We start from the raw sequence: 26,956 nt of genomic DNA, 5'->3' as shown, positions 1-26,956 counted from the left end.
TATTTTTCTTATGGCGGCGACATTTTTCAGAAGTGAACCAGGTTTAAATGAAACCAATTTTCCCTTTGCGAAAATCAAATGATCATAAATACGTCTCCCGGCCATGGCCATCCATCAACGACCGCTAATTTCAGATGACATCCAGCCGTAAGACATAGATTACACGGTTGCTATCGTTACACTTCAGTCACACATTTTGTCGCGTCACGTTGCACAAATTTTCGGATGACCCGCAGCCACAAGACAAAATATGTATGTCCAAAAAGAACATGTGTGAGTTTAATGTCTATGTGCGAGCGATACGTAGTTCAGTTTGCACACATTTAACAATGCAACTGATCTACAACGTGTAAATGACTGTGCAGTCCTCTATTGTTGTATCGCTTATAATTTAATTAAATGTACACGAACTATCGAAGCCTATGCGAAATTCACGTTGAGTCTGATTCTCAAATGTATAGTCATGATTAGAGCCAAATACAGTAGAGACAATACGCGACACTTCCAGATTTAGCCTTGTTAAAATGGGAGACGATTCACAAGTGGCGCTCCTAGTGGCGTGACCTGGAAATTCTCGTTAAATTCAAATATCAATGGAAATGCATATACAGAAATGGATAAATAAATACCTCTAGAAAGAAAGTGTTATTAAGACATTAACTTCAAAGTTGCTAAAGCAATGAAGAATTATTTAACAGGTTATTATTTAAAGACTGAAATTAGACATATAATTAAGATTTGAAATGGACTGCTGTGAAAGGGTTTGATCTTTCATTTCTGCATTACTTTCTTAGCTTTAGCATTCCTGCCTGAGCTTTCACGGCTAGATTAGTCTTTTCTCTTATATAAACTACATTTTATCATGACATTAAGACACTTGTCAATAAAAATATCGGCACATTCCTTACACCCATTATTCAATGAATTAACGTTTAAGAGCTGGACAATTTTCCTCTTAACTGGAATCCTATTAACAGAAAGATAATCTATAAATTTAGCCTTAAAAATGTTCAAAATTTCCCAACAAGCAATACTTGCCATTAAAATACGGGTTTCGCACGTTAGAAGTTTAGGGCGTACTATAAAATATCTTTGTAATTGTAAGAATTGATATGCAAACACAATATTTACTTACATCTTTTTGTCACGACGGAAACGGAAGACCGCGAATCCTTCTGCACTTCATAGTTATTGCAGCCAAACACAGCACATATCTTTCCACTCATATTGAGAGGATATATCAACGAATGACACACGCTACTATTTACTTATGTCAAATTAATGCAAACGCATAAATAACGCCAAAAACTTCAGAAACAAATACACGTGCTCTTACGATAGAATCAGTAACTCCAGGTCACTCCGCTAGACAGAGCTCTAATCGCTGTCCCTCGATACATCGGAGACTGTCGCGTATTGTCTCTACTGTATTTTGGTAGAGCCCGGATATTCATGCACTATCAAATGATGGAACATGCACAATAAACTGGAAAATATTCACTATCAAAATTCAGTTCAACATTGTTATATTTTCACTTCCTTTTGAAATATTGTACAACTAATTTATTCACATTTTCCTCATTCAAATTCACTCGTTTATCTGATAAAATGTTCCTGAACACAGAAAATGATCTTTCTTCTTCACAGGAAGTGACAGGTTCATACTTAAATGAAGATATTTAGGATGAATTATATCTGAAGCTGTCTCTTTCGAAAATTAACTTTGATATTCCTTTCCTCAGTCCATTTAGACATGAGGTACCTTCGTAGATTTTTAAAAGGTGGCATGACACCAACACTTCACAATACAATCCAACACTAAATTGCAATTGTAAGCGTGATGCTTTCCAACTCCGTTGTTTGGCGTCAGACCAGCGAGAGTTCGGAGTTCGGGTTAGAAAATTCCAGGAAACGAAACAGGATTCAGCGCAAAACGAAGGTCGTAAGCTGCTATCTCAGTAGAGTGATTCGGGTTTTTATTTCTTCCTCTACCATAGACGACAAAAAGAAATAACATTTAGTAATGCCAAATTTAGGGTGTAGTTTTTACTATTTTATTTTGGTAGTGGTTTTACGTCGCACCGACACAGATAGGTTTTATGGCGACGATGGGAGAGGAAAGGCCTAGGAGTTCGAAGGAAGCGGTCGTGGCCTTAATTAAGGTACATCCCCAGCATTTGCCTGGTGTGAAAATGGGAAACCATGGAAAACCATCTTCAGAGCTGCCGACAGTGTGATTCGAACCCACTATCTCCCGGATGCAAGCTAAGTTATTATTGGGACACCTTATTTCTAAAGATTAGAGCTGTCGTCGCGGGATCTGACCCGCTTATGTCAATGTTTACTCAAGCACCGGATAAGAAAGTGGTGGTGGTGATTATTGTTTTGTGAGGAAGTACAACTGGGCAACCATCCTCTCTACAACACTAATCAGAAGGAAAAATGGAAGGGATCCGACACTTCGAAAAATGAAGATATCGGCCAAAGGAAGACAAGGGCCACGAAGGGCGTGAAAATGAAAGACTCCCTAGCCCTCGCAAACCTAATAGCGTCGGGGTAGGAAAAGAACAAGAGTTGACCAAGAGAGGTCGGATAGGATAGATGAAAGTGAGGAGCCTGGCACAAGTAAGTGGAAGGAATGCCAGGACTCAGCTAAGGGCCCCGTGGTCGCAACGAGTCGGACTGGACGGAGAAGAGGGCGGTGCATGACATATGTCCAAAATAAATGTATGCCCAACCCTTATCGCGTTTGTCTACGAGGTCGGCGGTGAATTGAGATGAAACTTCGTAGCGAGTTTTTAGGAGCCGATGCCCCTCATGACGTCAACCTCATCAGAGGAACTAATAAGATAAAGTGAATGACGTAACTGTAGTAGAAAGGGAGAGATGACCGCGTATCTAACAATGCTCTTCCTATCCATTATTCTCCTTAAAACTGCTCACGCCTCAGTCAGACTCGTTGGTTGAATGGTCAGCGTAATGGCCTTCGGTTCAGAGGGTCCCGGGCTCGATTCCCGGCTAAGTCGGGGATTTTAATCGCTTCTGATTAATTTTTCGGGCTTGAGGACTGGGTGTTTGTGTCTGTCCCAACACTCTCCTCTTCATATTCAGACAACATACTGCACTACCAACCACAACAGGAACACGCAATAGTGATTGCATCCCTCCATGTAAGGTTGGAGAGGGGAAGGGCATCCAGCCGTAAAACAGGGCCAAATCCACATGTGCGACGCAGTTCGCACCTGCGACTCCACACGTGTGGGAAAAAGCGGAAGGAAAAGAAGAATAAGAACTGGCCACGCCTCCCAACCACATATGGATATGCAGTCCATCAGAACAATGTTCGTTGTGTTCATTTTCCTATGGTTAGCCGAGAAGGAAACTGAACTCTTCCCCACCGCACTACAGGAACGTGTGTTTGCATGACGTATTTACGCACTCCTACAATATAACGTAATTAAGGTTCATTTCTTTTACACATGTGGAGAATCTACGCTTAACTTATTAGCCACAACAATAAAGTACATCATTAAATAGAATACGTTTATTGCACGGGCACAGGCCAGCAGTACTACTTTAGTGTATTGCTTAGCGTACATAAGGATCGTACAATTTAATTACCTTTTTGAATCTAGTGGTGTTGTTAGTCTTTTAACCAATAGAAACATGCCCTGACGGTTTCTAAATAATCAGTCTCCATGTTGACTGCACTACGATGTCAAATAATGCATTTCCAAGTACACTTAGTTGCTTTCTTTGTAATATCACTTAACCTGAGTGGCGACATTTGAAGACGTCAGCCATGTTCTTGGACCTCGCACTGAGGTGCTGCACCCTGCCGCCTTCGGATCGAGGGATCATTCGCCACACACATTAGCAAAGGAAAATGAACCCGACGAAAAATTATACTAATCGACAGCATATCCACAAGTGGTTGAGAGGTGTGACCAGACATAAGGAAGAAAGATTTATAATTCCGAGATTTTACTGTTACAAGGACGATATATTGTTTCTCGTCAAACAATGTACGCAAAAATTAAAAGCTGAGTGGTCATTATATATCAGATTCACAGTATAAGCTGTATAAATAACTGACATAAGCATGGAACTATGCTGCAAAACGTGGCGAAATATGAATTTATTTATGCACTTATTGTCACGATTTTAAACACTTGTACGAAATGCAAACGTATCATACCTTTACTACAGTTCCTTTTCGACTTGACAGTTAACCGGAAGTCAGACATTGGTGCCAAATTGTTACGAGTATAAGCAACTGATTAACTCCACATCACGCGAAGGGAAATGTATATACTCGAATATAAGTTCAGAATCAATTAGTCTTTGTAGCAACATGCATAAGTCACATAACATACTTAGGAGAACAAATAGATCAATGTAGGACCAGATAAAAAGCGACAAAATGAAATGAAATTTCTCCTCACCATGTAGAAGAGCTCGCGTTGCTAATAGATTCCTTTTCTCCTAACAAAGGAGAAAATCCTGGAAAGGGCAGCACTCATTTCTGAGTGGCGAACAACTTTATGCGCACGCCTCCTGACTATTTCATCCACCACGTAAACTGGCTTGTTTTGTTTCACCAGATTCATGAGATCCTCCTTCCTCATGTGGTGGTGGTGATTATTGTTTTAAGAGGAAGTACAACTAGGCAACCATCCTCTATATAACACTAATCAGAGGGGAAAATGGAAGGGGTCCGACACTTCGAAAAATGAAGGTATCGGCCAAAGGAAGTCAAGGGCCGCGAAGGGCATGAAAATGAAAGACTCCCTAGCCCTCGCAAACCTAATAGCGTCGGGGTCAGAAAAGAACAAGAGTTGACCAAGGGAGGTCGGATAGGATAGATGAAAGTGAGGAGCCTGGCACAAGTAAGTGGAAACAATGCCAGGACTCAGCTGAGGGCCCCGTGGTCGCCAACCCACGCTCCATAGTTCAGAGCCCCTGGGGCTCCTTCCTCATGTCATCGCGAACTGAAGTATTGTGCTCCTTCAACCACTCAATCAACTCGTCATTTGTAGCCGCCAATGTCGTTGCTTTGTCAAGAATGACCGAGTGAACTGACAAAGACCACGAAAAGAACTGAGAACAACACAACAGACAGCTGACAGCACATGAAACAAGAGATCGACAACACTGGTAACTGGAAGAACGGCTGCCTGTGATTGGCTTTTTAATTAACTTAGCCTCCGCCAAAAGGCAGCGTTCAAATGTCAAGTCGAAACTCATGAGAACTGAAGTTAGATTCACGCGCTTCACCCCCACGAATACACACAACCATTATGAATAGACAACCGAGTAAAGAACAAAATAAATCATACTACTAACAGCTGCCGCTGTACAAACAATCCGTGCATATTATAGTTTGTAGGACGTATCAACCTCTCAGTGTTCACGGCTAAAACCATATGCACGCGTCACCTAGACCAGACACAGTGCGTTAATTAATACACATGATAAATCAATTAGCAAGGTTGCAAAGAACGTGATAAAAACTCAAGCACGAAGAAACACACTTATACACACATTCCTCTATCACTTTACACAGCACAGCATACACTAGATATCCTGTCCATATTTTTTTTTTTTTTTTTTTTTTGCAGTACAATACAAAAGCCCTCTGCCATTTTTCTAGTATAGTCTAAGATTTATTTTCCGTTCTGCGGATGTCCAGGATAGCATTTGAATTCGGGAGCGATTTTAGGTATTAAACATTCTGGAAGATCCACATATATAGCTACTATCATTTCGTAGCCCGATTTCCTTTAACGACAGGCCCGAGGTCTCCTGCGATACCTACCAGTTCGCGCTTTACGTTCTCCATAGTGTCCAGCGAATCGCCGAGATGCAACTAAGGTGTTTCTAACTTCTTGATTGATTCTGGTGTTATTAGGAAGTGTGTTTGACAAGTCCCCGTTCCCTTTGAACCGTTTCATTGCGGAATGAGTTCACAGCATTAATTACTTCACATTTTCTTGAAGACTGCTTGTAAAACCTGTTGAAATATGCACAATAAAAGTCAAAAACATGCACCTTTAATCCTAAATTTGAAATGTATGCACTAATCATTACCTGGGTCTGGGGCCTGATTTCAGTTCCACTCAGCGGACGTGATTACAATTGTGGATCTATGTGAAGGTGAGATGGTGGCCCCGGTCTAGAAAGCCAAGAATTAGGAGATCCGACGTGTTGTTCACACGACACCTAATAATCTGCAGGCTTTCGGGCTGGGCAGCAGTCGCTTGTTAGGCCAAGGTCCTTAGGAGTTGTTGCGCCATATGTTTGGTTTATTCGTACCTTAATTAAGGCCACGGACTGTTACTTCACAGTCCTAGGCTTGACCAGTTCCTACATGGCCTGTCTGTGTCGGTCGAACGTAAAACAAATAGCAAAGGAGATGTCTAAAGATGTTAATAACAGCTAAAATGTAAGACATATGAATATACCAGGTCTACTGTGCTTCATCCCCCTGCACTAAGGGGTGGTGGAGTACATCGCTTGCCTGCCGTAAGGAAATAGGAACGGTGGTTGGCGACCACAGGGCCTACTAGCTGACTCTGACATTGGCTGCACGCTTACCACATTGTTGTTGCCTGACCAATCCTGGTCAACTCTTCTTCTTTTTCGACTCGGACGTTATGGGGTTTCCGACGCCTAAGGAGTCTTCACCATAACGCCCTGCATGGCTATTCCATTTCTTTGAACTCAAGTATATGCAAATATACATATATAATAAATACTTAATGCAATGTCACGCACTTCCTTGTCGGTTTTGGAGGTCTACATATCGGCAAACAGAGTATGCATTTGAGTAGAATTCCGATGTCTACTGGTCATATAGAGTTCTTTCTCAGAAAGTATTTTATACATTATTTAGAGTCGTTAATACATTTTGAGTGGTACTCACCGACGAGCTGCAGCTCCACGAAGAGCGATGTAGGAGGGTGAGTCGATACTTGGCACTCGTACAGGCCGGCGTCAGACTCTTGAGCGAAGCGCACGTGGAGGGCCCAGTCCTGAAAAATAAAAACCTGTATTACTGAGTATAACATAACTAAGTAGCTTTACCGTAAATACAAAAACAATAAAGCATTGAAATGAATATAATAAGCTTGGACAAAATGATGCCAAGAAGTCTTTTCTAAACACAGCGCCACAAAGGCAGTGAAAGCGGACCACCCGGCGCGAACCATCCCATACTCCCAGCGCCTCTTTGCGCTTTAACTGCCTCAGAGTGAACCACTCCGCTTCAGTGGCGGCTCGTAAAATTTCATATAGGACGTTCAAGCTATGGATTCATTACAAACACGGATGATACAAATCTGAAATACACACACGTACATTTATACAACTTTCCTTTGTTCCAGAGAATGACCTGCCACTCATTTCAATCACAGATTCTTTGTCCATTTCACTACAACAGGCCTTTACCCCAAGAAATATACCCAACGGCAACGTTTGGAGACCATTTACGTAAAATATCTGCTCCACGGCCACATGGGGATTGTGACCGGAAGCTGGTATGTACATTTCTCACTCTATCCTCATACCAAATTTTGCAGTTTAATCGTATTAGTAATGTATATTATGAAGTTAAAACCTGTGCCTTGCGTATGATATATTGAGAAAAAATATTACTGTTTATTCAATCAATCAATCAATCAATCAATCAATCAATCAATCAATCAATCAATCAATCAATCAATCAATCAATCAATCAATCAATCAATCAATCAATCAATCAATCAATCAATCAATCAATCAATCAATCAATCAATCAATCAATCTTGATCTGAATTTAGGACAGTCACCCAGGTGGCAGATTTCCTATCTGTTCTTTTCCTAGCCTTTTCTTAAAAGATTGCAAAGAAATTGGAAAATTATTGAACATCTATTTGGTAAGTTATTCAAATCCCTAACTCCCGTTCCTATTGATACATTTCGACTACTCCTCACTTATATACAAATATTAAAAATAGCATTAAAATGAAAAATATGAAAATTAGTATTCATTAAATAAAATACTCAATCGTCGGAACTTATACTCACACTTAGTTCTTACCTGATTACTTACACATAGAATATTTGATGGGCGCCAGCTGCAACTCAGTGCAGCAATAAGAGAATGGGAGTTTTGAATATCTCTAGGGTGTGGGGTAATAAGCTTACTTTTGACAACATACTGTACCCGCTCAAAGCCTGAGTCCCAACCAGCATTTATCTCAGGGAGTGTTACGGTCCGAATCTATCGCAACTCATACTCAATAAAAAAATATTTTGAGATATAAGATCTCAAACTAAATGTAAGGGCGCCATCCAATCAGTACTACAGGGTTGAACGGGACACTCTAATCTTTAACTTTAAGGCTCATCATAAAACACACAAATTATATATATTCAGATCAAAGGGAAATTATGAAGGCTCCGTCCTAGGAATGGGGACGGATATTTAAACGGTCACCAAGGGTTTACTATTCTACAAGAACAAGAACCTGGAACTGTTTCCTTGCAAATGCTAAAGGAGCATTTTATTTAAGTAAACAAATGAAATTTTACACACAATCAAAATCTGTTGACCCTTGATTTGCCGGTAATTTGGCAAATTATTCCCGAAAAATGATTACATAATATTTATCACTTTTGACCACCCTTCCATTTTGGTGGTGGAACCGTTGATATCTGAAGGTATCAGATTTACCTTCGTTAACACCATGACCATATTTGATCATGGACCAATTACCTGTTGGCTAAGTAGGCGCGATCACATGGACCATGTTATCGCCTCCACTTTGATTGAGATGAGACCAACCCGGGAAACTACAAACTCTCCCCGGGTTCCTAATCAAGATATGCTAATCGTTAGTTGAAGGAATTCGACAAAGGGACCTAATGGTCCAGATGTAGGGATTTGCCTTCATTGTACACATATTAACTTAACTTATTATTTACAACCAATTGACATTATTACGTTAATTCGCCAGCTGACTTCCCTAGTATCATCCATCATCATCATCCGAATAATAAGAAAAATAAATAAATAAAAAATATTTTATTAAATATTATTATTATTATTATTATTATTATTATTATTATCATCATTATGTTTTGTGGAGATCATGATTATCGTAACCCGTAATCATCCTCGGAATAACATTTCAACTTTTCGCGATTTTTATTTTCATCTGAAATAAATAAAAGTAGCTTCTTTGATTATTCTTCTTCTCCTTCTTCAAATATTCTCATCATTATTATTATTAGTTAAAAATCTCAAATTTTTTATTTCAACTCCCAACATCATTATTATGTCCAAATTATAAAAAAGTAAATTCTTCTTCTTAAAAAAAGTATTTTTTTATATTTATTATTTTTAATTTAAAAAAATAATTTCGCCTGTTACACGGTAGTCCACTCTTAATATGTTTAACGCATAAACCCTTTTACAATTCCGATTTATTTTGGCACTAATCAATCCAGATATGATTTACTTGGAATGTTATTATTATTATTAATAGTATTATTATTATTTCGAGAATCTTTATTTTTATTCCCCATCTTTATAATTTAGTCACATATGTTCTCTCCCAAACAGAAATCACCAAGATCCGAATTCACATCGGTCGGGACATAATAGTGTTCGAACCCGCAACCTTATTTTCGTACTGTCGTCAATTCATGGAGACCATATGCTCCTAAGACAATTCTCAAATCCCATAACACCTCGCAGTTGGGCAAATACCTCCAATCTCTGCAAGTGTTCCTTTTCCATTTTGAAGTCCATTTATCCATTGGAACTATTCAAAACATTTTCACAAATTAACCCTTGGTGTGTGGACTCTATTCTGCCACTCAATACACCGGTATATAAATACAACCTCTATGTGGGCCTTAAGATCCATCTATTTCTTCATCAACATCAGTACAATTCACTTTCATTTCGGGCCGGATTTCTGTCCCACAAACTCCAAATCTCAACTTTTGGCTCAAATCCCTCTGGATCTCAAACACAGCGTGACCATATTATAAAAGTGCCTATCTCGTTTCTACCAAATTATTTATGATTATTATGGAGTCCAAAAACGTTAAATCAAAAATTGGTGTTAAAACCGGATTCACTGCACAAATTATAATTATTCACGGCACATGTGATCTCCACATTTAAACTACTTTAATTTGCGATCATTCTACCTACTAGGCCCGTGCCTTTATTCTCAAAGATTATTATTAAACACGCCTTTACACATTACCAAATTTTAATGTACTACTTCGACACTTGTACAGATTATTATTATTTTGTCCACTGGCGAACTTCGCGATATTTACAAACAAATCAATGGACTTCATTCCGTCCCACAACAATTTAAATCACTTGGCAATCCTACCTCTGGATTATATTAACAACATGCCTTAATATCTATAAAAGTTCCGATAACGTAAAAACACTTTGGAAGCACTTCTAAATGAATATTAACATTATCTTTACGTGAAACGTGCTCCATATCATATCAAACAACTCAAGCACTTGAATGAACAACTCAACCCTACTATACTCTATTTAATAATAAAATTATGATGAGTGCTCGATCTAATCATGTATATATTAATTTGTCCCTTTGTCTATCTATCTTTGAATTTATACGAGCCGAAAACGGCTCGTTTCACAATCAAGTTACCATAATAAAATAATATGATTTCCTCCCCCTAACGATAGCAATCTACAAATATGTTAAAAGGTTACTCAACTCTGCCATTGTAGTCTGCTAAAACCGGACGAGAAACCATAGCCCCTCCGGTTTTTAGCAATGCATTCCACTGGTATTCATGCCAGCTTGAAGAATTAATCCTTGACCCTTTTCAACTTTACACATTTTGAATAAAAACAAATAAATTAACTGTTGCACTTTGGAATAATTTCCACCCTAAATTCTATTCACAAATTTTACACTCTCGGCCTTGTATCTAGCCCACTTAATGTAGATATACATTCTTCATTCCTTTCCCGGACACTAGGAACATGGGATACCTCGGGATTCCCTTTATAACGGCCCGTGCGCGCACTTGAATTTCCCGTCTCACGTTCGTGTAGCTGACCAGGTATCGGTTTAGAATCGACTGTTTACTAGGTGACATAAACACTCGTGACCGTTCTCATGTAACGCACTTCCTAATCTGTTGGTAGAATCTCACACTCCGTAAGTTCTGCTTTACTGAGTCCTGTCTATTTGAAACACTTCATACTAGTATACTGCTCAAGACTGTAATATGAGCTACATCACGTCATGAATCACTGCACTATGTAACAATATAATACTTCGAACCCTACTCCACGAGTAAGTACACACTCGCACCTCTGGCGTGGTGACCGCCCGAACACTTTGTCAGAAGTAGTTGTCAGTCCTTGTCCACGACCTCATATTTATACGTGTATCCCCTCTCTTCCGAGTTCAACGGAGTTCATCTTGAGACGCGCAGTCCCGATATCTTCATACGACACTTTGCGGTTTGGCCCGTGGCTTTAATATATGATCCAATGATGTAATTATGTTCTCAAATGCTCTATACCAATTCTCAACTATTATCGTTCGCTGGTAATGGATATATTCGCGAATTTAGCTGCCGTATCCCGGCTCGGGATTTCGCGCTCTTTTGTGACTTCCTTTGCGTTCAGCCAATCAACGAATAGCGTCCATGAATTCTCAGAATTACACCATGGAATCTCCCCCAATTATTAACTTTTTATAAGTTTTATGGTATAGTAAGGCTCCTAAATTTCACTTTATTCTGAATCGATACTTCACTTCCTTCTATCAGTTTTTTTTTGCTAGGAGCTTTACGTCGCACCGACACAGATAGGTCTTATGGCGACGATGGGATAGGAAAGGCCTAGGAGTTGGAAGGAAGCGGCCGTGGCCTTAATTAAGGTACAGCCCCAGCATTTGCCTGGTGTGAAAATGGGAAACCATGGAAAACCATCTTCAGGGCTGCCGATAGTGGGATTCGAACCTACTATCTCCCGGATGCAAGCTCACAGCCGCGCGCCTCTACGCGCCCGGTTTCTATCAGTTTAATCCACGGAGTTAGCCTCGCTAGTGCTTCTTACAATACGAAGTTGTCGCCTTGCTTTGGTCAAGTGAATTTTTCCATTGGTCCACCTAAACCACGTGACCGGGAAGGCTCATATTTTTTTCTTCCAGTGTCAACCCCGCGTTCAACTCCCGCTAGTTACATGGAGATACCCCTACGTCATTTCTCAGAAATTTGCACTCGGCTCTCTGCGCTGTTGCTACTACCAAGACTGCCCGGGGCTATGAAAACCTTCCGCAACTAGTCAATAACTCGTGCCTTTCTATTTCCCCCTCGTCCGATTTCTGAGAATTCTAATTCTGCTGTTCATTGTTTTTGTTAATCTCAGGAGACAATATTCTGTGGTATGGTGAAACCTGCCATCTCGGCCTGGCCTGTCCTTGCTGTATGTACAGTAAGATACTATTTATTCTGAAAATGAAATATATATTCCTCAATAATTCATCATAATTACAATTGCATGACGCTTATCACACCCCCACCAGGTCGCAATACCATATAGATTGTTTGAAAAGGATATTGTCGTTTTGTTTCCCCATTAAATTTGAGGTTATCTAATTCTACCATTGCAATAAAACGATAAATTAATTTGACAGAACAAAATATATTCTTTAAATGATTTCAATGAAAATAGTAACACTGGCTGCGATAGAACAGACGAGAATGTAAAAGTATGACATTACAACTGAAAGAAACTAGGTATTAATTTGAATTCCTCTTGACCGGACATTTAAAATTTACAAGAAATTTATCCCTCACTGGTTCACTTGATTGTACTTTCAACACTTTGAGTGTAATTACGACGTATTCCTTTGACTTGGTGTTTGCTGTAGGTGCCTCAAGCCTAACTTGGTGATGTATCCTTTTTGTTTCACTGACGACTAAGTATCCATGTGACTGCTGCTTCTCCATCCAGATGACTGACTACTATCATCTCAGCACAGCACTTCTTGGCAAGTGTGTCCATCCATATGACTTCATGGTAAGTTTCTCCTTCTATATGACTTCATGGCAAGTCTCTCCCTCCACCTGAACTGGCAATTCTATTGACTATCCCACTGTTCACCATCCAGAAAATTGCACAGGAATATCTGAAAACTCAAATTTGTCGGATAGAAATCCACTTCAGGTGAAATAATTGCATTAGGATTTTCAAAATGTATAGCAACAGTTAAATAAATTTAAATTTCATTAGTCTATTGTGAATAGGAGCCCATTGTACTGGTTTTAATTTTGTCCAAAGCAGGCTGTAGAATGAAGGCAATTCCCACCGTTCTGTTCAGTCTACATTTGAAGAACAATTTTCTGAGATGTATTCTAGAGGAATTTACAAAAACTGGGCTAGTTGGCCGTGCAGTTAGGGGCGCGCAGCCTGAAATTGCATCCGTGAAAGAGTGGGTTCAAACCCCACTGTGGGCAGCCCTGAAGATGGTTTTCCGTTATTTCCCCTTCTCACACCAGGAAAATGCTGGGGCTGTACCTTAATTAAGGCCACGGCCACTTCCTTCCAACACCTAGGCTTTTCCTATCCGATCTTCGCCATAAGACCTACCTGTGTCGGTGCAACGTAAAGCAAATTATAAGGAATTAAAAATGCACTAACTTCTTATGAATGTAGGATTTTTAAATCACTTCTTTGTAATTTGAAATTTCTTGCTGTGTACACATTTACGAATGCTGATAAGAAATTCACCCCTCGCATTTAGTGAAATGAATTGACTATGACCGGTGACTACATCAGTCCCTAATAAACGAAGGTCGACTTTAATAGCTGATTTGATCTGCCCATACTACACGGAATGAACATGTCCGAGATGTTTTGTAAGTTCCCTCTTGAAAATTGCTTTATAAATCGACTAGCTGTTAGCCGCGGCTTCGCTCGCGATGATTTCCTAATTCGATAAAATTAATCGTTCCTCGGTATTGCACTAAGATATTATCGGAAAATCCCTAAAGAATAGAAACTCAAGGAAAAATTGCGTTTAATTTACCGCAGAACCTCACTGTAAACAACGCTTGTGGTATTGCCTTTTGGGGTTAAAAAGATGAGGCTACTGGCAGGGCTAATACTGGAACATGTGACATGGAACTCCACATGTGAGAAACAGACATCCTTCAAGTCAAAAAAGAAGTGTTTCTTTATTTTTTAGGAGATTCAAAATACCAATTTTAACGTATGTAACATCTTCAGTTTTTTAGATATTCTATATGCATCGTCATCAAAAAATTCAAACCTTTCTTTTCGGTCTTTTTTACTGACTTAAAATGGATTCCCCGAAAACAAAAAATACGTGCTTATTTTTATTGGAGATTCCAAATACAAATGTTTACGTCTGTAACATATTCGGTTTTTGAGATTTAACTATTCCAATTAAAGGATTGAACCCCATTTTCAGTCCTTTCAAAACCTGCTGAAGTGGATTTTCCGAAACCAAAAATGGTTGTTATCTTTACTTTTAAAGGTGATTCCATATACCAAATTTCATATCTTTATGTTGTTCAGTTTTTGAGATATAAATACCTAGGTGTACTAATTTTAAAAATTCAAACCCCCCTCCCCCCGTGTTTTCACCACCTTAGTGATGGAATATCCGAAAATCGTTCCCTAGTGAGCACTTACACTTTGTCCGCCTCCATGGCCGAATGGTTAGCGTGCTGGCCTTTGGACACAGGAGTCCCGGGTTCGAGAAATTTAACAGTAATTAGTTAATTTCGCTGACACGCTGGTTGGGTGTTTGTGTCGTCTTCATCATCATTTCATCTTCATCACTACGCGCAGGTCTCCTTTGGAAGTAAAATCAAAAGATTTGCATCTGGCGAGCCAAACTTGTCTTCCGACACTCCCGGCACTAAATGCTATATGCTATTTCATTAACTACACTGTATCCCCCCAATTTCATTTCTTTACGTCCAGTAGTTTTGGGTCGACGATGATGAATCAGTCATCTGTCAGTCAGTCAGGACATGTTCTTTTATGTGAGTTATATGTACACAAGTGTCCAAAATTTAAGCATAATCACTAAACGAGGCCATACCACCTGATGGGAATGTCAGACGGATTGCTGAACAAACGGAAGCTGACTCACACACCATATGTCACACAACTTGTCCAAAAAGACAGTGTCAGTAAGGTTCTGATAGCTAAGGTACACCCTTGACAACAACTAACAAAACTTGACAATGTCTTCCACAAGAAAATATGCTGTTAATATGGGGTATGGTTACCTCTAACGGCCACAGCGACGTGGCATGCTCTCTATCAGATGGTTCAAGAGCTCTGGTCGCAGTCGATCCCATTCTTCTGAAAGGGCAGTGCGAAGGTCTTGGAGGGTCCTTGGTGGAGGCTGACGGGATGTAGATCGCCTCCCCAATGCATCCCAGGTACATTCTATAGGATTAAGATCCGCATATCTCGCTGTCAGTCCATGCGATGAATGTCTTCCCCAGCCAGAAATTTATCCACCAGAGCAGAGCGGTGCGGTCGGGCATTATCGGTCATTAAGCACATCTGAAGAGTCGAACATGTGGTCTCAGTACGTCATCCCTGTATCTTCGAGCGTTAACAGTGTTCATCGGAATATCCATGAAGATGTGCAGGTCCGTACGGCCATTCAACATGATGCTGCCCCAAACCATGACGCCACCACCACCATACTGGTCCCCTTCCACGATATTCCTGTGATTGTATCGACTACCCGTTTCTCTCCAGATTAATTGTCTACAGGAATCGTTCTGCAAACTGAAGCGGAATTCATCTGTGAAGAGCACATGCTTCCATTCATTGATGGCCCAGTTTCGATGTTGACGGCTCCACAATAAACGGGCCCGACTCTGTTCTGTAGTGAGCGGGACGCACACCGCTGGAGGTCGAGCAAAGAGCCCTGCTGTTCTGAGCCTCCGGTACACAGTTTACTGGGAAACGGCAACCCCTGAGACGGCTGTAATCTCTGCCGACAATTGTCTTGCAGGTGCACTCCGAATTCGTCGGGAGGTTAAGGCCAGATATCGGTCCTCCAGTGCGGTGGTTAGCCTTGGTCGACCTGGTACTGGTCTACGACTAACATCTCCTGTGTCCCGAAATCTTCTCCAAAGCCTGGAAATGACACTTTGTGGCATATCCAAGGATACGGCGACTTCGGTCTGTGTCTGGCCCGCTTCCAGGCGGCCGAGTATTCTTCCCTGCAAAATGGGGTCCAAATGGCGTCGTTGTGTCGTTATGTTGTCACGTTCACCACGAGGATACAGTCCGCACACTATAACAGGGCAAGCACGACTGAGGGAATATGGGCCGCAGGCACTGGCTGTATTTAACTTGCCGATACGCCGCTAGTCAAAGAAGGGAACACTCCTTTGCTATACAGAGCGAACACGTAAGTTTGGTAATTGCACATATCGTGAGATTTACTGTCTATTTCCTGTCGCCCTGCTTACTCGTAATTTGTGCTTAACTTTTGTACGTTAGTGTTGATTAGGTATACGATTCTTTAACCCGGAAGCCCCCCGGTCCGATTGCCGGAAGGTCAGGAAATTTTACCTGGGTCTGAGGGATGGCTTGATGTCCACTCAGCCTACAGCATGTGATTGGAAATCAGGAGCTTTCTGACGGTGAGATGGTGGCCCCGGTCTAGAGAGCCGAGAGTAACGGCCGAGAGGATACGTCGTGCTGACCATACGACACCTCGTAATCTGCAGGCCTTCGGGCTGAGCAGCGGTCGCTTGGTAGGGCATGGCCCTTCAAGAAGGCTGTTGCGACAGGGGGTTTAGTTTTATTTATACTATTCTTTAATCATCGTGTTTGTACCGGGCGAGTTGGCCGTGCGCGTAGAGGCGCTCGGCTGTAAGCTTGCATCCGGGAGATAGTAGGTTCGAATCCCACTATCGGCAGCCCTGAAAATGGTTTTCCGTGGTTTCCCATTTTCACACCAGGCAAATGTTGGGGCTGTACCTTAATTAAGGCCACGGCCGCTTCCTTCTAACTCCTAGGCCTTTCCTATCCCATCGTCGCCATAAGACCTATCTGTGTCGGTGCGACGTAAAGCCCCTAGCAAAAAAAACATCGTGTTTGTCTGAAATAAGTTGCACGTTGGATACGAACCCACTCTCTTGTTTTGTAAGCCTGAAAACATATCCACCATTTTATGCTTTTATGTGGGGTGGAGAAAATGTAAGTGCGAAGTTTCTTTAAAGTAAATGTGTCTTTTCTATTTTTTTTTTTTTTTTTGGCTCGCGTCCGCTATCGAGAATGTCCACTTTCATCTCCATATAGACGTGAGGTGGGAACTTGGAAATGTGAGTCTGAAAGAGGTAACGGGTTAGATATCTACAGCTTGGTGCCTGAGACAATCGCGTGCATATCTAACAGGTACAGGTTATTCGGCTGACGTGTTTAAAGAAAAATGCAAATATTGCTACAGTTCGAGCCATTTCGGTCGGTCCTCAGAGAGTACCCGGTGAGGATATGGCTGCCAGGAGAATGAAACCCATGCCGTGTGACCGTGCAATGCTCCTTCGGAACTCGCGTCAATACACAAGAGAGAAGATATATAATGCTTTGAGGAAGAAAGGTTGGACAGTAGATGAACCAAATGGATCGACTCAGATGATTGACATGATAGCGTACTCTACTAGCAACAACGCGATGTATGCCACAATAATATTCGAGTTGGGAAATGAACAGGATGCACAGGTAGAACAAAAAGAAGAAGAAAAGAGTATTTGTGATCTTTAAGGGTGGAGGTATTGGGTGTTAGATCAACTGATAGTTTGTGACATAACATAAGATTCGAATAGGCAGAAGTCAGATATATTATTAACTTCGTAACATATTTTAGAATAGTGACTAAATAAGCAATAAACATAATAAGAAGAAGAACCCATAATCAGACTTCGAGAAGCGTGTGAAAAATCAAAGGATTCAAAATTATGATAAAATAATAATAATAATAATAATAATAATAATAATAATAATAATAATAATAATAATAATAATAATAATAATAATAATAATAATTTTTATTTTCTATTTATTATCGTTCCGGCCATCTATGGACCACGCTTTACAGTCTTTACGTTATTTTTCACCAGTCCTGACTTCACATTCTGCCAGTACTTCTTCATCCTTGCACTGACTTCTTTCTTCTGTTCATCTGTGTAGGTTCTCTTCTTCTTATTCACAAGTTCTTCCCCAGTCTCCTGGAAACCCTTTAACTCCTTCATTTTTTGTCTAAATTTGTTTCTGTCCAGTACGTCCTCTTTTTCTACTCCTATCCTGGCCAGGTCGATCCTTACTTCCCGAAACCATTTTGGTTCCGTCTTCCTTAGGCTGAAGAAGCTGAAAATCCTTTTTGTCAGTCGGTTGGTATCCATTGTGGCTACTCCAACCACTACTCTTATACCTTTATATCTTCCACACAAAATAAATAACATCTGTTTGAGCGCCAGTTGCTTTTTTAAGAAAAACAACAAAATTCGGTAGAGCATACCTCTTATATCAATTATCTCAAGGCGTGAGGTGATAAACTCACATATCTGGCAATATACAGGGATATGGATCAGGACAATATTAAATTACTGTTGCATTTCCACAATTGAGGATTGTACATGGAACTGGAATCACTTATTATAATTAAAATAAAACTGAGTTTATGACTATAATTTACGTCACAATGAACAATCATTGACGTCTTTTAATTTAACAAAAAAAATATCTAGTGAGATTTGCGGTAATATGAAAAAGAAAATTTAATCTAAACAAAAAAGCTATTGGCATGAACTTGAAGTGAGATGTGATATCGCCGCTGATTACATTCTTCTTCATGTTATGAATGCATAACATGTCTGATGCTTTAATTACCTGATGTCTGCATACACCGCTGTTGAACTTGAAATTCCTGGGAAAACCTATGAGCTGAAGTCGGGAGCCGTCTGCTGTTATCTCCTTATATAACAAGGAGTTGGCCTACATACCATGTACGCGTGTAGAGAGCTCCAATGTAATTACGTCCACTCAATATATTATAAGTAATTGGAAAATATTATTGAAACATCTTGTGAAGTCCATCCTCACAAGAAGATGATGTTTCTCTATCAGCATAGTACCCGTCTCTGCTCGGATACAACCACCACTTGTAGACCTCCTCGATTATTACAAGACCTCTTGAAAACACAACTCCGAGCTCTGACCATCACTCTAAGACCACTTCTTCCATTTGATACATCTGACTGTTACATATGATCTGAACGATATGATTCGAATAACTCTCACCACCGTTGCATCGACTTTTATAACCTCGCGATGACGACTCATCTCCCTACTCTCTGTTCATTCCTTCCACTTCAACATACAGTAGCTGGCGAATACTGACACTTGATCGCAATCACGTGCCCACGCACTGATGTCATCAGTCAAGTTTTGTCTAAGCGTGCCCAAGCGGATTGCAGATGACTAAGTTTCATGCGTCACCGGGAAATCTACTTGCACATAACATTCTCAGTTAAACATAGCCTCGATTGCAAAATACTATGCCAACACATCTGCCAAGAGTTACAAGCCACAGAATGACTATATCAAACCAACAAATCTCACTTACTAATATACAGCATAATTACAAACTTATTCATTTAACCTATGATTAAATACAATAATATACGTGATACCTAATTATTACAGTCTAAATGATGAGAAACAGAATATAAAATCTAATGAATCGGGTTAATAATAATAATAATAATAATAATAATAATAATAATAATAATAATAATAATAATAATAATAAATACTGAATGAAATCTGTAACCCTGTTGTACGGTTACACCATTCTCTGTAGATGTCCATAAAATTGAAGCCTTCGCTTTTTCATCATTACGACGACTTCCTCTGTCTTCTGGTATAGTTCTTTGTTGGGTCTAAGTCTCCTCCCCCCACCTTTCATTTTCGGGCCCTAGATCTTCCGGAACAGTTTCCTCTCTTTCTTTCTGATGTTCTCTAGATCTCCCTTTCCAGTCATGTCCAATGTTTCTGCTGCGTATAAGCAGTCAGGTCTGATGACTGTGTCCAGATGTCTTAATTTGGCTCCATATGACAAAGCTTTCTTGTTGTAGGTGTCTCTATTGGGTTGATACGCTGTTTCCATCTTTCTCGCTCGTTCTATCAGAGCTAGCTTCTCTGATCCATTCTCTTGAACTATTTCTCCAAGATACTTGAAGCTCTTTACTATTTTGACTTTCCCCTCTTTCAACTTTAACATTCGGGGAGCCTCTTTGATGTTGATCATAAATTCAGTCTTACTGTATGATATTTGCAGTCCAGTCATTTCTGCTATGCTATGGAGTTATTCCACTTTTTTCTTTGCTATTTCTATGTCACTGGCAAAGACTGCGATATCATCAGCATATGCCAGGCAGTCTATCCGTATAGCACCTGCCCCTCCTCCAATTCGGAATGCCTCTTTGTCTGGGATTCCTTCTTTCCACTTCCTTATCACCTTTTCCAAGACACAGTTAAAGAGAATTGGTGAGAGTCCATCCCCTTGTCTCACGCCAGTCTTGACTTCAAAGGACTCCGATATTTCACCCATGAACTTGACCTTTGACTTGGTGTTGGTAAGTGTCTGTTTGATGATATTCCTTGTTTTACTGTCCACACCAAATTCTTCCAGTATTCCGAATAACGTCTCTCTATCTACCGAATCGTAGGCCTTCTTAAAATCCACGAAGACTACAACATATTTGCTTCGTCCCAGCATCTTGTACTTTATGATGTTCTTGAGATTAAAAATCTACTCAGCGCATAATAATAATAATAATAATAATAATAATAATAATAATAATAATAATAATAATAATAATAATAATAATAATAATAATTGTACCCGGAGGTACACCTCAACGCCGCGCATTCGGAATAAGGGCCTTAATGAACTCCTCTACCGATCAAAAAGTGAAACTAATAACACAACAAGTTGGAACTTTAATCAGAAGATGTCACCACTAAAATATTGAGTAATTTTGTTATTGTGAAGTTTCCTAAACTGACTGAATTTCTCCTAGTTTTGTTTGCTATACATTAAGAAGTTTGGACATTTTTCCACAGATGTCACTACCAGAAAAACTATGATCATGCACTCTGGTGCAAAGTGAAAGAGTTTATAATTTAAAGAAGTTTTTTATTTCTAGGTTGTCCCTAGCTGATCTATGTTCATCTATTTTTGGATTGGCAATACTTCCTTGACTTTCCGCCAGTTTTGAATCTAGTCAATCAGCAATTTTTGTAATTAATTTTCAACTAATCCCGCACTTCTTGTTCACTTTGAATCTGCCAATAGAAATTAAGTGGGTGTGTCCTGATTAGTCTTGAATGATCTCGAACCTTCCCTGAAGGTTTATAAACTGCGGCTTTTCACGTTTCCTTGCCAATTGATCGTCGTCTTTCTCAGTGTGTGTGTTTAAGCAGGAGGCGGACGGCCACTTGGTCGGCAGCTACAACATCTACAAGATAATGACCACATAAGTCCACCTTTTCTTGCTGTATCCGCAACTTATTCTGAGGGGAAAGTCCGAATCTTTCATTATGTAACAGTAATTTTCTAAAATGTTACTTTTCTTTTGGCTAATGTAATAACTTAACTGAAAAGTGGGGATAGAGAGTGAGTTACGCTATCGAGCTCCCCTTCATCTTGGTTGAGGTGACTACGTTTTTGTGACTGTGTTCTCCTGTAATGTGTAAAGTAAGTTCCATGCGAGCCACCTCAGCACTTTGGGAATAGCCCCTGTTTCATCGGCCTAGAGCCCTGTAGGTTTTTAAGTTTTCATTATCTTGGAGCGCAGTGTACGCCTGCATTCATTTTGTGTTTGGGCCAGTTATTTTACCTGTTATATTTCTATGAAGGCCCTATAGGTTGGGTACTAGATACCCCTGTTTCAATTTGTAGTTGGGCCATGGAAGCCCAGAGAGTGTAAAATTTTGATGTTGCCTTGAGTGGGCCGTAAGAAACTGAGAGCCTGTTAGCTCTTTTTTCAAAGTTTGTAAAAGTAACGTGTGCCTCTGGAAGGCTAGACATTGTATTTTGGGAGCAAGTGCCCTTGAATTAGGGGAATTCTGCCCTTGACTAAATGATCCCTCATTAATGTTTTGTAAACTGGATCCGGCATCTCTGGAACTTGTAAAAATAGGGGCTTGAAGTCCATTGTCTGTAAAGTTCTCTAATCTTGAATTTTTCTTGTCGTAAGGTTGCTTTGTACCTGGCATGTTGTTATGTTGTTATTTTTTGAAGAAATGTAACCTTCAGTTCAAGTTTTAAATTGATTTTGGAATTGTAGAGAGACCCATTCATCTCGGCACCTTCCTTAACCTCTTTCTGCTCCACGGGTAACCCCGCAATAAGTGGTAGCAGAGCGTGGTTGAATGGATCTTATTTAAGCCCTTTTTCTGGCTAGAATCGAAACCTATCCGAACTCTAAGAATTTTCTCGGTAGTTGGAATTTTTCCCAAATTTGTACATTTTTTATCATCATGTCTGGCCCTCGTGAAGTCCTCCATCCCGTGTACTTGCGCAAGGAGGAATTAATTTATGAATTACTCATTAGAAACGTGCAATCTGGAGGCACGGTTGCGGCAGATACTGCCAAACTTAATGAATCACTAGAATTGCATATTTCTATCCCAATTTTGGGGGAATAGGAAATTGATGAGGTTCTATCATGTACAACACCACCTAGATAGCTTCTGTAGTTAGTTTCTTTGAAGTAAGTGATCCATCTCCTAATCAACGTAAAAGTGTGCACGCTAGATTGTTCCATTCTTATCACAGGGTTAGGGACCTATTGCCTCTCAAACTAAAAGAAGATCATGGTAAGGAGGCTAGTAACTTTGTTGAACACCTTTCAGAAATGTCAAATAAAGTTAGTCAATTTTTGACTGGGGCATCTGCTCTCAAATCCGATCAAGCCCCGTTAATCATCTTGTCCGCTGAGGAGGATTCGTCCAAAGGTGTAGAATGTAGGGAATCTGTGGCAACTCAACAAACTTCTGCCCCATTAGAGAATGAGTCTGATCGTCGTACACCAATTCCACCTTTTTAAAAGTAATGCGGTGTTAGAGTCTTCTCAACCTTCTAGACCGTTACCGATTATGTCAACTGGGTTCAGTAGTATGCCTCATCCATTAACTATGTTGCTGAGGGGAATTTCAAAGTTTACTGTATATTCTACTAACAAGGTAATTTCATTTCTCCGGTTCCTTGTTGAATTTCAAGATCACGCTTTAGTGTTTCCGCTCTCTCATTCCCAAATTATTCAAATTATTTACCCTTACTCTATAGGTGTCCTCTCGGACAAAATAGTTTAAGCAATAGCTGAACAATCTTCCATAGAAGGCCTTTACGCCCATCTGTTGGCTAATTTCATTCCGGCTCGAGCCATGTCTTCATTAATCCAAAAGTACTATTTCAGATTACAGCGACTGGATGAAAACCTTGCAGACTTCATCCAAGATATTAAGTTTTACACCAGGGTATTCGCTCTTCATTTTCCCGATCAAATTGTGCAGACGATTATTGAAGGTATTTCCCCGCCCTACAGGTCGTATCTATGTTTCGCGCCGAGTCGCGTCCTCAAAACTTTTCAGAATTAGAGGCTATGGCGGTGTCGGCCGAAGGAGTAAGGTATGCCGACACCTTACGAGCCGTTAAGGAGCCCCCTCCATCTTCTAGTAACTTTCGGCCTTCACCTCGCCGAACTTTTACCACCAGTAAGTGCTACGCTTGTGGGTCTGCGGATCATCTACGTAATACGTGCCCAGTGATAACATCGAGTGGGACAAAGAATGGAGCAGGGTCATCACAAGGATGTTTTAAATGTGGCTCGTTAACTCACATCGCAAAGAATTGCCATAATGCTAATAGCACCCCTCCTGTTCAACTTCTCGTGTAACCTCCGCGAACTCCAACGATAGGAAGTGACTAGTGTCATCGGCTGGGTCGGCATGTTCACCTTCCCAACGAAAGTTTGGGTCAGTATAAAAGCGTCTAATCTATCATTTGAAGGTCCTAAATAATGCCTCAGGATTGCGGAGGAGACTCCCGCATTTGTACCTTTTCTCAAAATTGAATTGTATAGTTAACCCGTCACTGCTAGAAGACGAACATTAGAAATTTTAGGGTCCATCTTTGCCAAAATTTGGATTTCTATATTCACCTGGAAAATGAAGTTGTTGGTGGCTAAACAGTTGTTTTGCCCGGTAATATTGGGAGCGGATTTCATGTCTTCTACTGGCCTGGTACTCGACGTTCAGAGCAAGTCGTGCACCTTCAAATTTGCTAATGATTGTAAAATTCCTTTGCTTAAGTGTAATTCTGTATCATGTTCATCTGCTTCGCCTACCCAGGATGAGATATTATTAGCCCTTTGACATCTACCTGTGAGGAGCAGGCTGAAAATATTCGTAAATTGTGTCAGTCGTTTCCGGATGTATTTTCTGATACTCTTGGTGTTACTGACCTTATTGAATACAAGATTGAGGTTACGGATTCTATTCCAGTTAGATTTCCAACTTATAGGCTGTCTCAACCTAAAATGAAGGCTCTTAAAGAGATCATCGATCAGATGCTAAAGGACGGTATCATTCGACCCTCTAAATTGGCGTATTCATCGCCCATTTTCTAGTGCCGAAACCGCAAGGTGGCTTCAGGCCTGTGATTGACTATGGGGCTTTAAATCGGAAAGTGGTGTTACAATCTGTGCCTCTTCCCGACCTTCACTCTTGTTTTTCATGGTTTCGGAAAGCTAAGTTCTTTCCCATCCTTGATCTCAATCAGGCGTACAACCAAATAACTCTAGCTGAAGAATCAAACCATTTAACAGCTTTTGCCACGGATTGGAACTAGTATGAGTACAACCGCGTGCCTTTCGGGCTCCCCACGGGGCAGCTGTTCTCACTAGACTGCTAGATAGGGTTTTTTCTGACATCAAGTTTGAATACTTGTACCACTATCTTGATAACGTCCTCGTATTTTCTGAAACCTTTGAAGAACACGTACATCATCTAAAGGAAGTACTCAATCGCCTTCGTAAAGCTGGGTTGACTGTCAAGTTATCCAAGGTAGCCTTTGCTAAGCCTTCTATGTCATTCCTAGGGCATATTGTGTCGCCCGATGGTGTTTCTATCGATCATTCCAGAAAACAGACCATCCGTGATTTCAAACCTCCTAACTTCGCTAACAGAGCGGCGCCCTTGAACTTATTCCGTAGAAAAGGCGTCAAATTTGAGTGGGGGCCGTCTCAACAAGCCGCTTTTGAAGATCTGAAATTAGCTCTTTGCAACGCCCCTGTCTTTGCTATGCCCGATTTTTCGAAGAAATTCGTTGTTCAAACCGACGCCTCGTCATCGGCGGGGCTGCTCTGCTTCTTCAGGAAACTGAACTCGGAAGGCGACCCATTGTCTATGCGTCTAGGACATAATGGCCCTAGAGCCCAAATATCCCATCTATGAACTTGAGTGTTTGGCAGTCTTATTTGCTCTAGAGAAGTTCCGACTCTATCTGGAACATGTTAAGTTCGACCTGGAAACAGATAATCAAGCCTTAAGTTGGGTCTTAGCTAGGCCGCGTCGTACGGGGCGTATAGCCCTTTGGGCCATCGGAATTTCTGCCTTCCAGTTTGATGTCAGGCATATCAGAGGATCTGAAGATATTGTTGCGGATGGACTAAGCCGCATGTTTTCTCTGGATGTGGAGACTACTGAACAGGGAGATAGTTCTTATCTTCCCCCACCCATACCTTCGGGTATTAATGCCTTTCTAACTGATGCCCCCATGTTGTTTAGGGATATCAAAGAATATCAACGTGAAGATCTTGTGCTGGCCCCTATCATTGAAACCTTTTCTTCTGGGGAACATGTCGTCCCTTACGTATTGAGGAACGGGGTTTTGTGTTGCCCGTCACATCATGACCAAAAGATGAATGTAGTGGTTTCAGGCGTGCTTGTACCTATGATCTTCAAGTACTATCATGAGACCCGATTAGGGCAGAATTTAGGCATCTTCAAAACTTAGGAAAAGATCCGAGAGTTGTTCATTTGGAAAGGCATGGACGGCGAAATTCGGGAAGTGGTAAAAGCTTGTAAATCTTCCTTGCTTAGTAAGCCCACCTTGTCTACTAAGCTAGGTCTATTATCTTCTCATCAAGCGTCGCGCTCCATGGAGCGCCTATCTATAGACTACGTCGGACCCTTCCCCAAATCAAAGGAGAACGCCAAAAAATTCATTCTTGTGAGTGTAGATGGTTTCACGAGATTTTCCTGGTTATTACCGACTAAACTGGCAAGCGCTCAGTCCACCATTTCTTGTTTAAATACCATATTTGCTTCGTTTGGTCCCCATCAAAATATAGTTTCTAATAATGCTAAAGCCTTTACATCCAACCTCTTCGGTAAATTCTGTTTTGATCTGTCTATATCACATGTAACTACTTCGGCGTATTATCCTCAACCATCTCTGGGTGAGCGGGTCAATCGTAATCCTAGATCGGCTCTCATCGCATTTCATCATGAAGATCATTCTAGGTGGGATACGTCCCTGTATTGGCTGGCCTTTGCTTTAAATTCGGCGGTTCATGAATCCTACAAATTCACACCAGCTTCTGTTATGTTTAAATTTGTGCCTAACACGCCGCTCTCTATCCTTCGGTCACTTAATGATGTATTACAAGAGACAATAGATCCCGATAATATTAGAGATCTATGGAAGAAGGCTAAGCATAACCTGAAGCTTTCTCATCAAAAGGTTAGGGAAAGATATGATAGTGGAGGTAGGCCCACCATTTTAAAAGTTGGAGATCATGTTATGTTTAGAAAGTTTGTTTC

General features: G+C 40.6%; 1 protein-coding gene across 1 annotated transcript in view; it reads right to left on the bottom strand.

Annotated features, from left to right (window-relative positions):
* LOC136877286 (zwei Ig domain protein zig-8) overlaps positions 1-26,956 on the bottom strand; it is an 831,749-nt gene that overhangs the window by 376,004 nt on the left and 428,789 nt on the right. Inside the window, exon 4 of the mRNA XM_068225724.1 lies at positions 6,926-7,034. Coding sequence (XP_068081825.1) covers positions 6,926-7,034 — 109 coding nt within the window. The remainder of the gene's footprint in view (positions 1-6,925; positions 7,035-26,956) is intronic.

Source organism: Anabrus simplex, chromosome 1, assembly GCF_040414725.1.
Source record: "Anabrus simplex isolate iqAnaSimp1 chromosome 1, ASM4041472v1, whole genome shotgun sequence".
Taxonomy (NCBI): domain Eukaryota; kingdom Metazoa; phylum Arthropoda; class Insecta; order Orthoptera; family Tettigoniidae; genus Anabrus; species Anabrus simplex.
The sequence above is the reverse complement of the archived record's forward strand: the minus strand, read 5'-3'. Positions and strand labels throughout refer to the sequence as shown.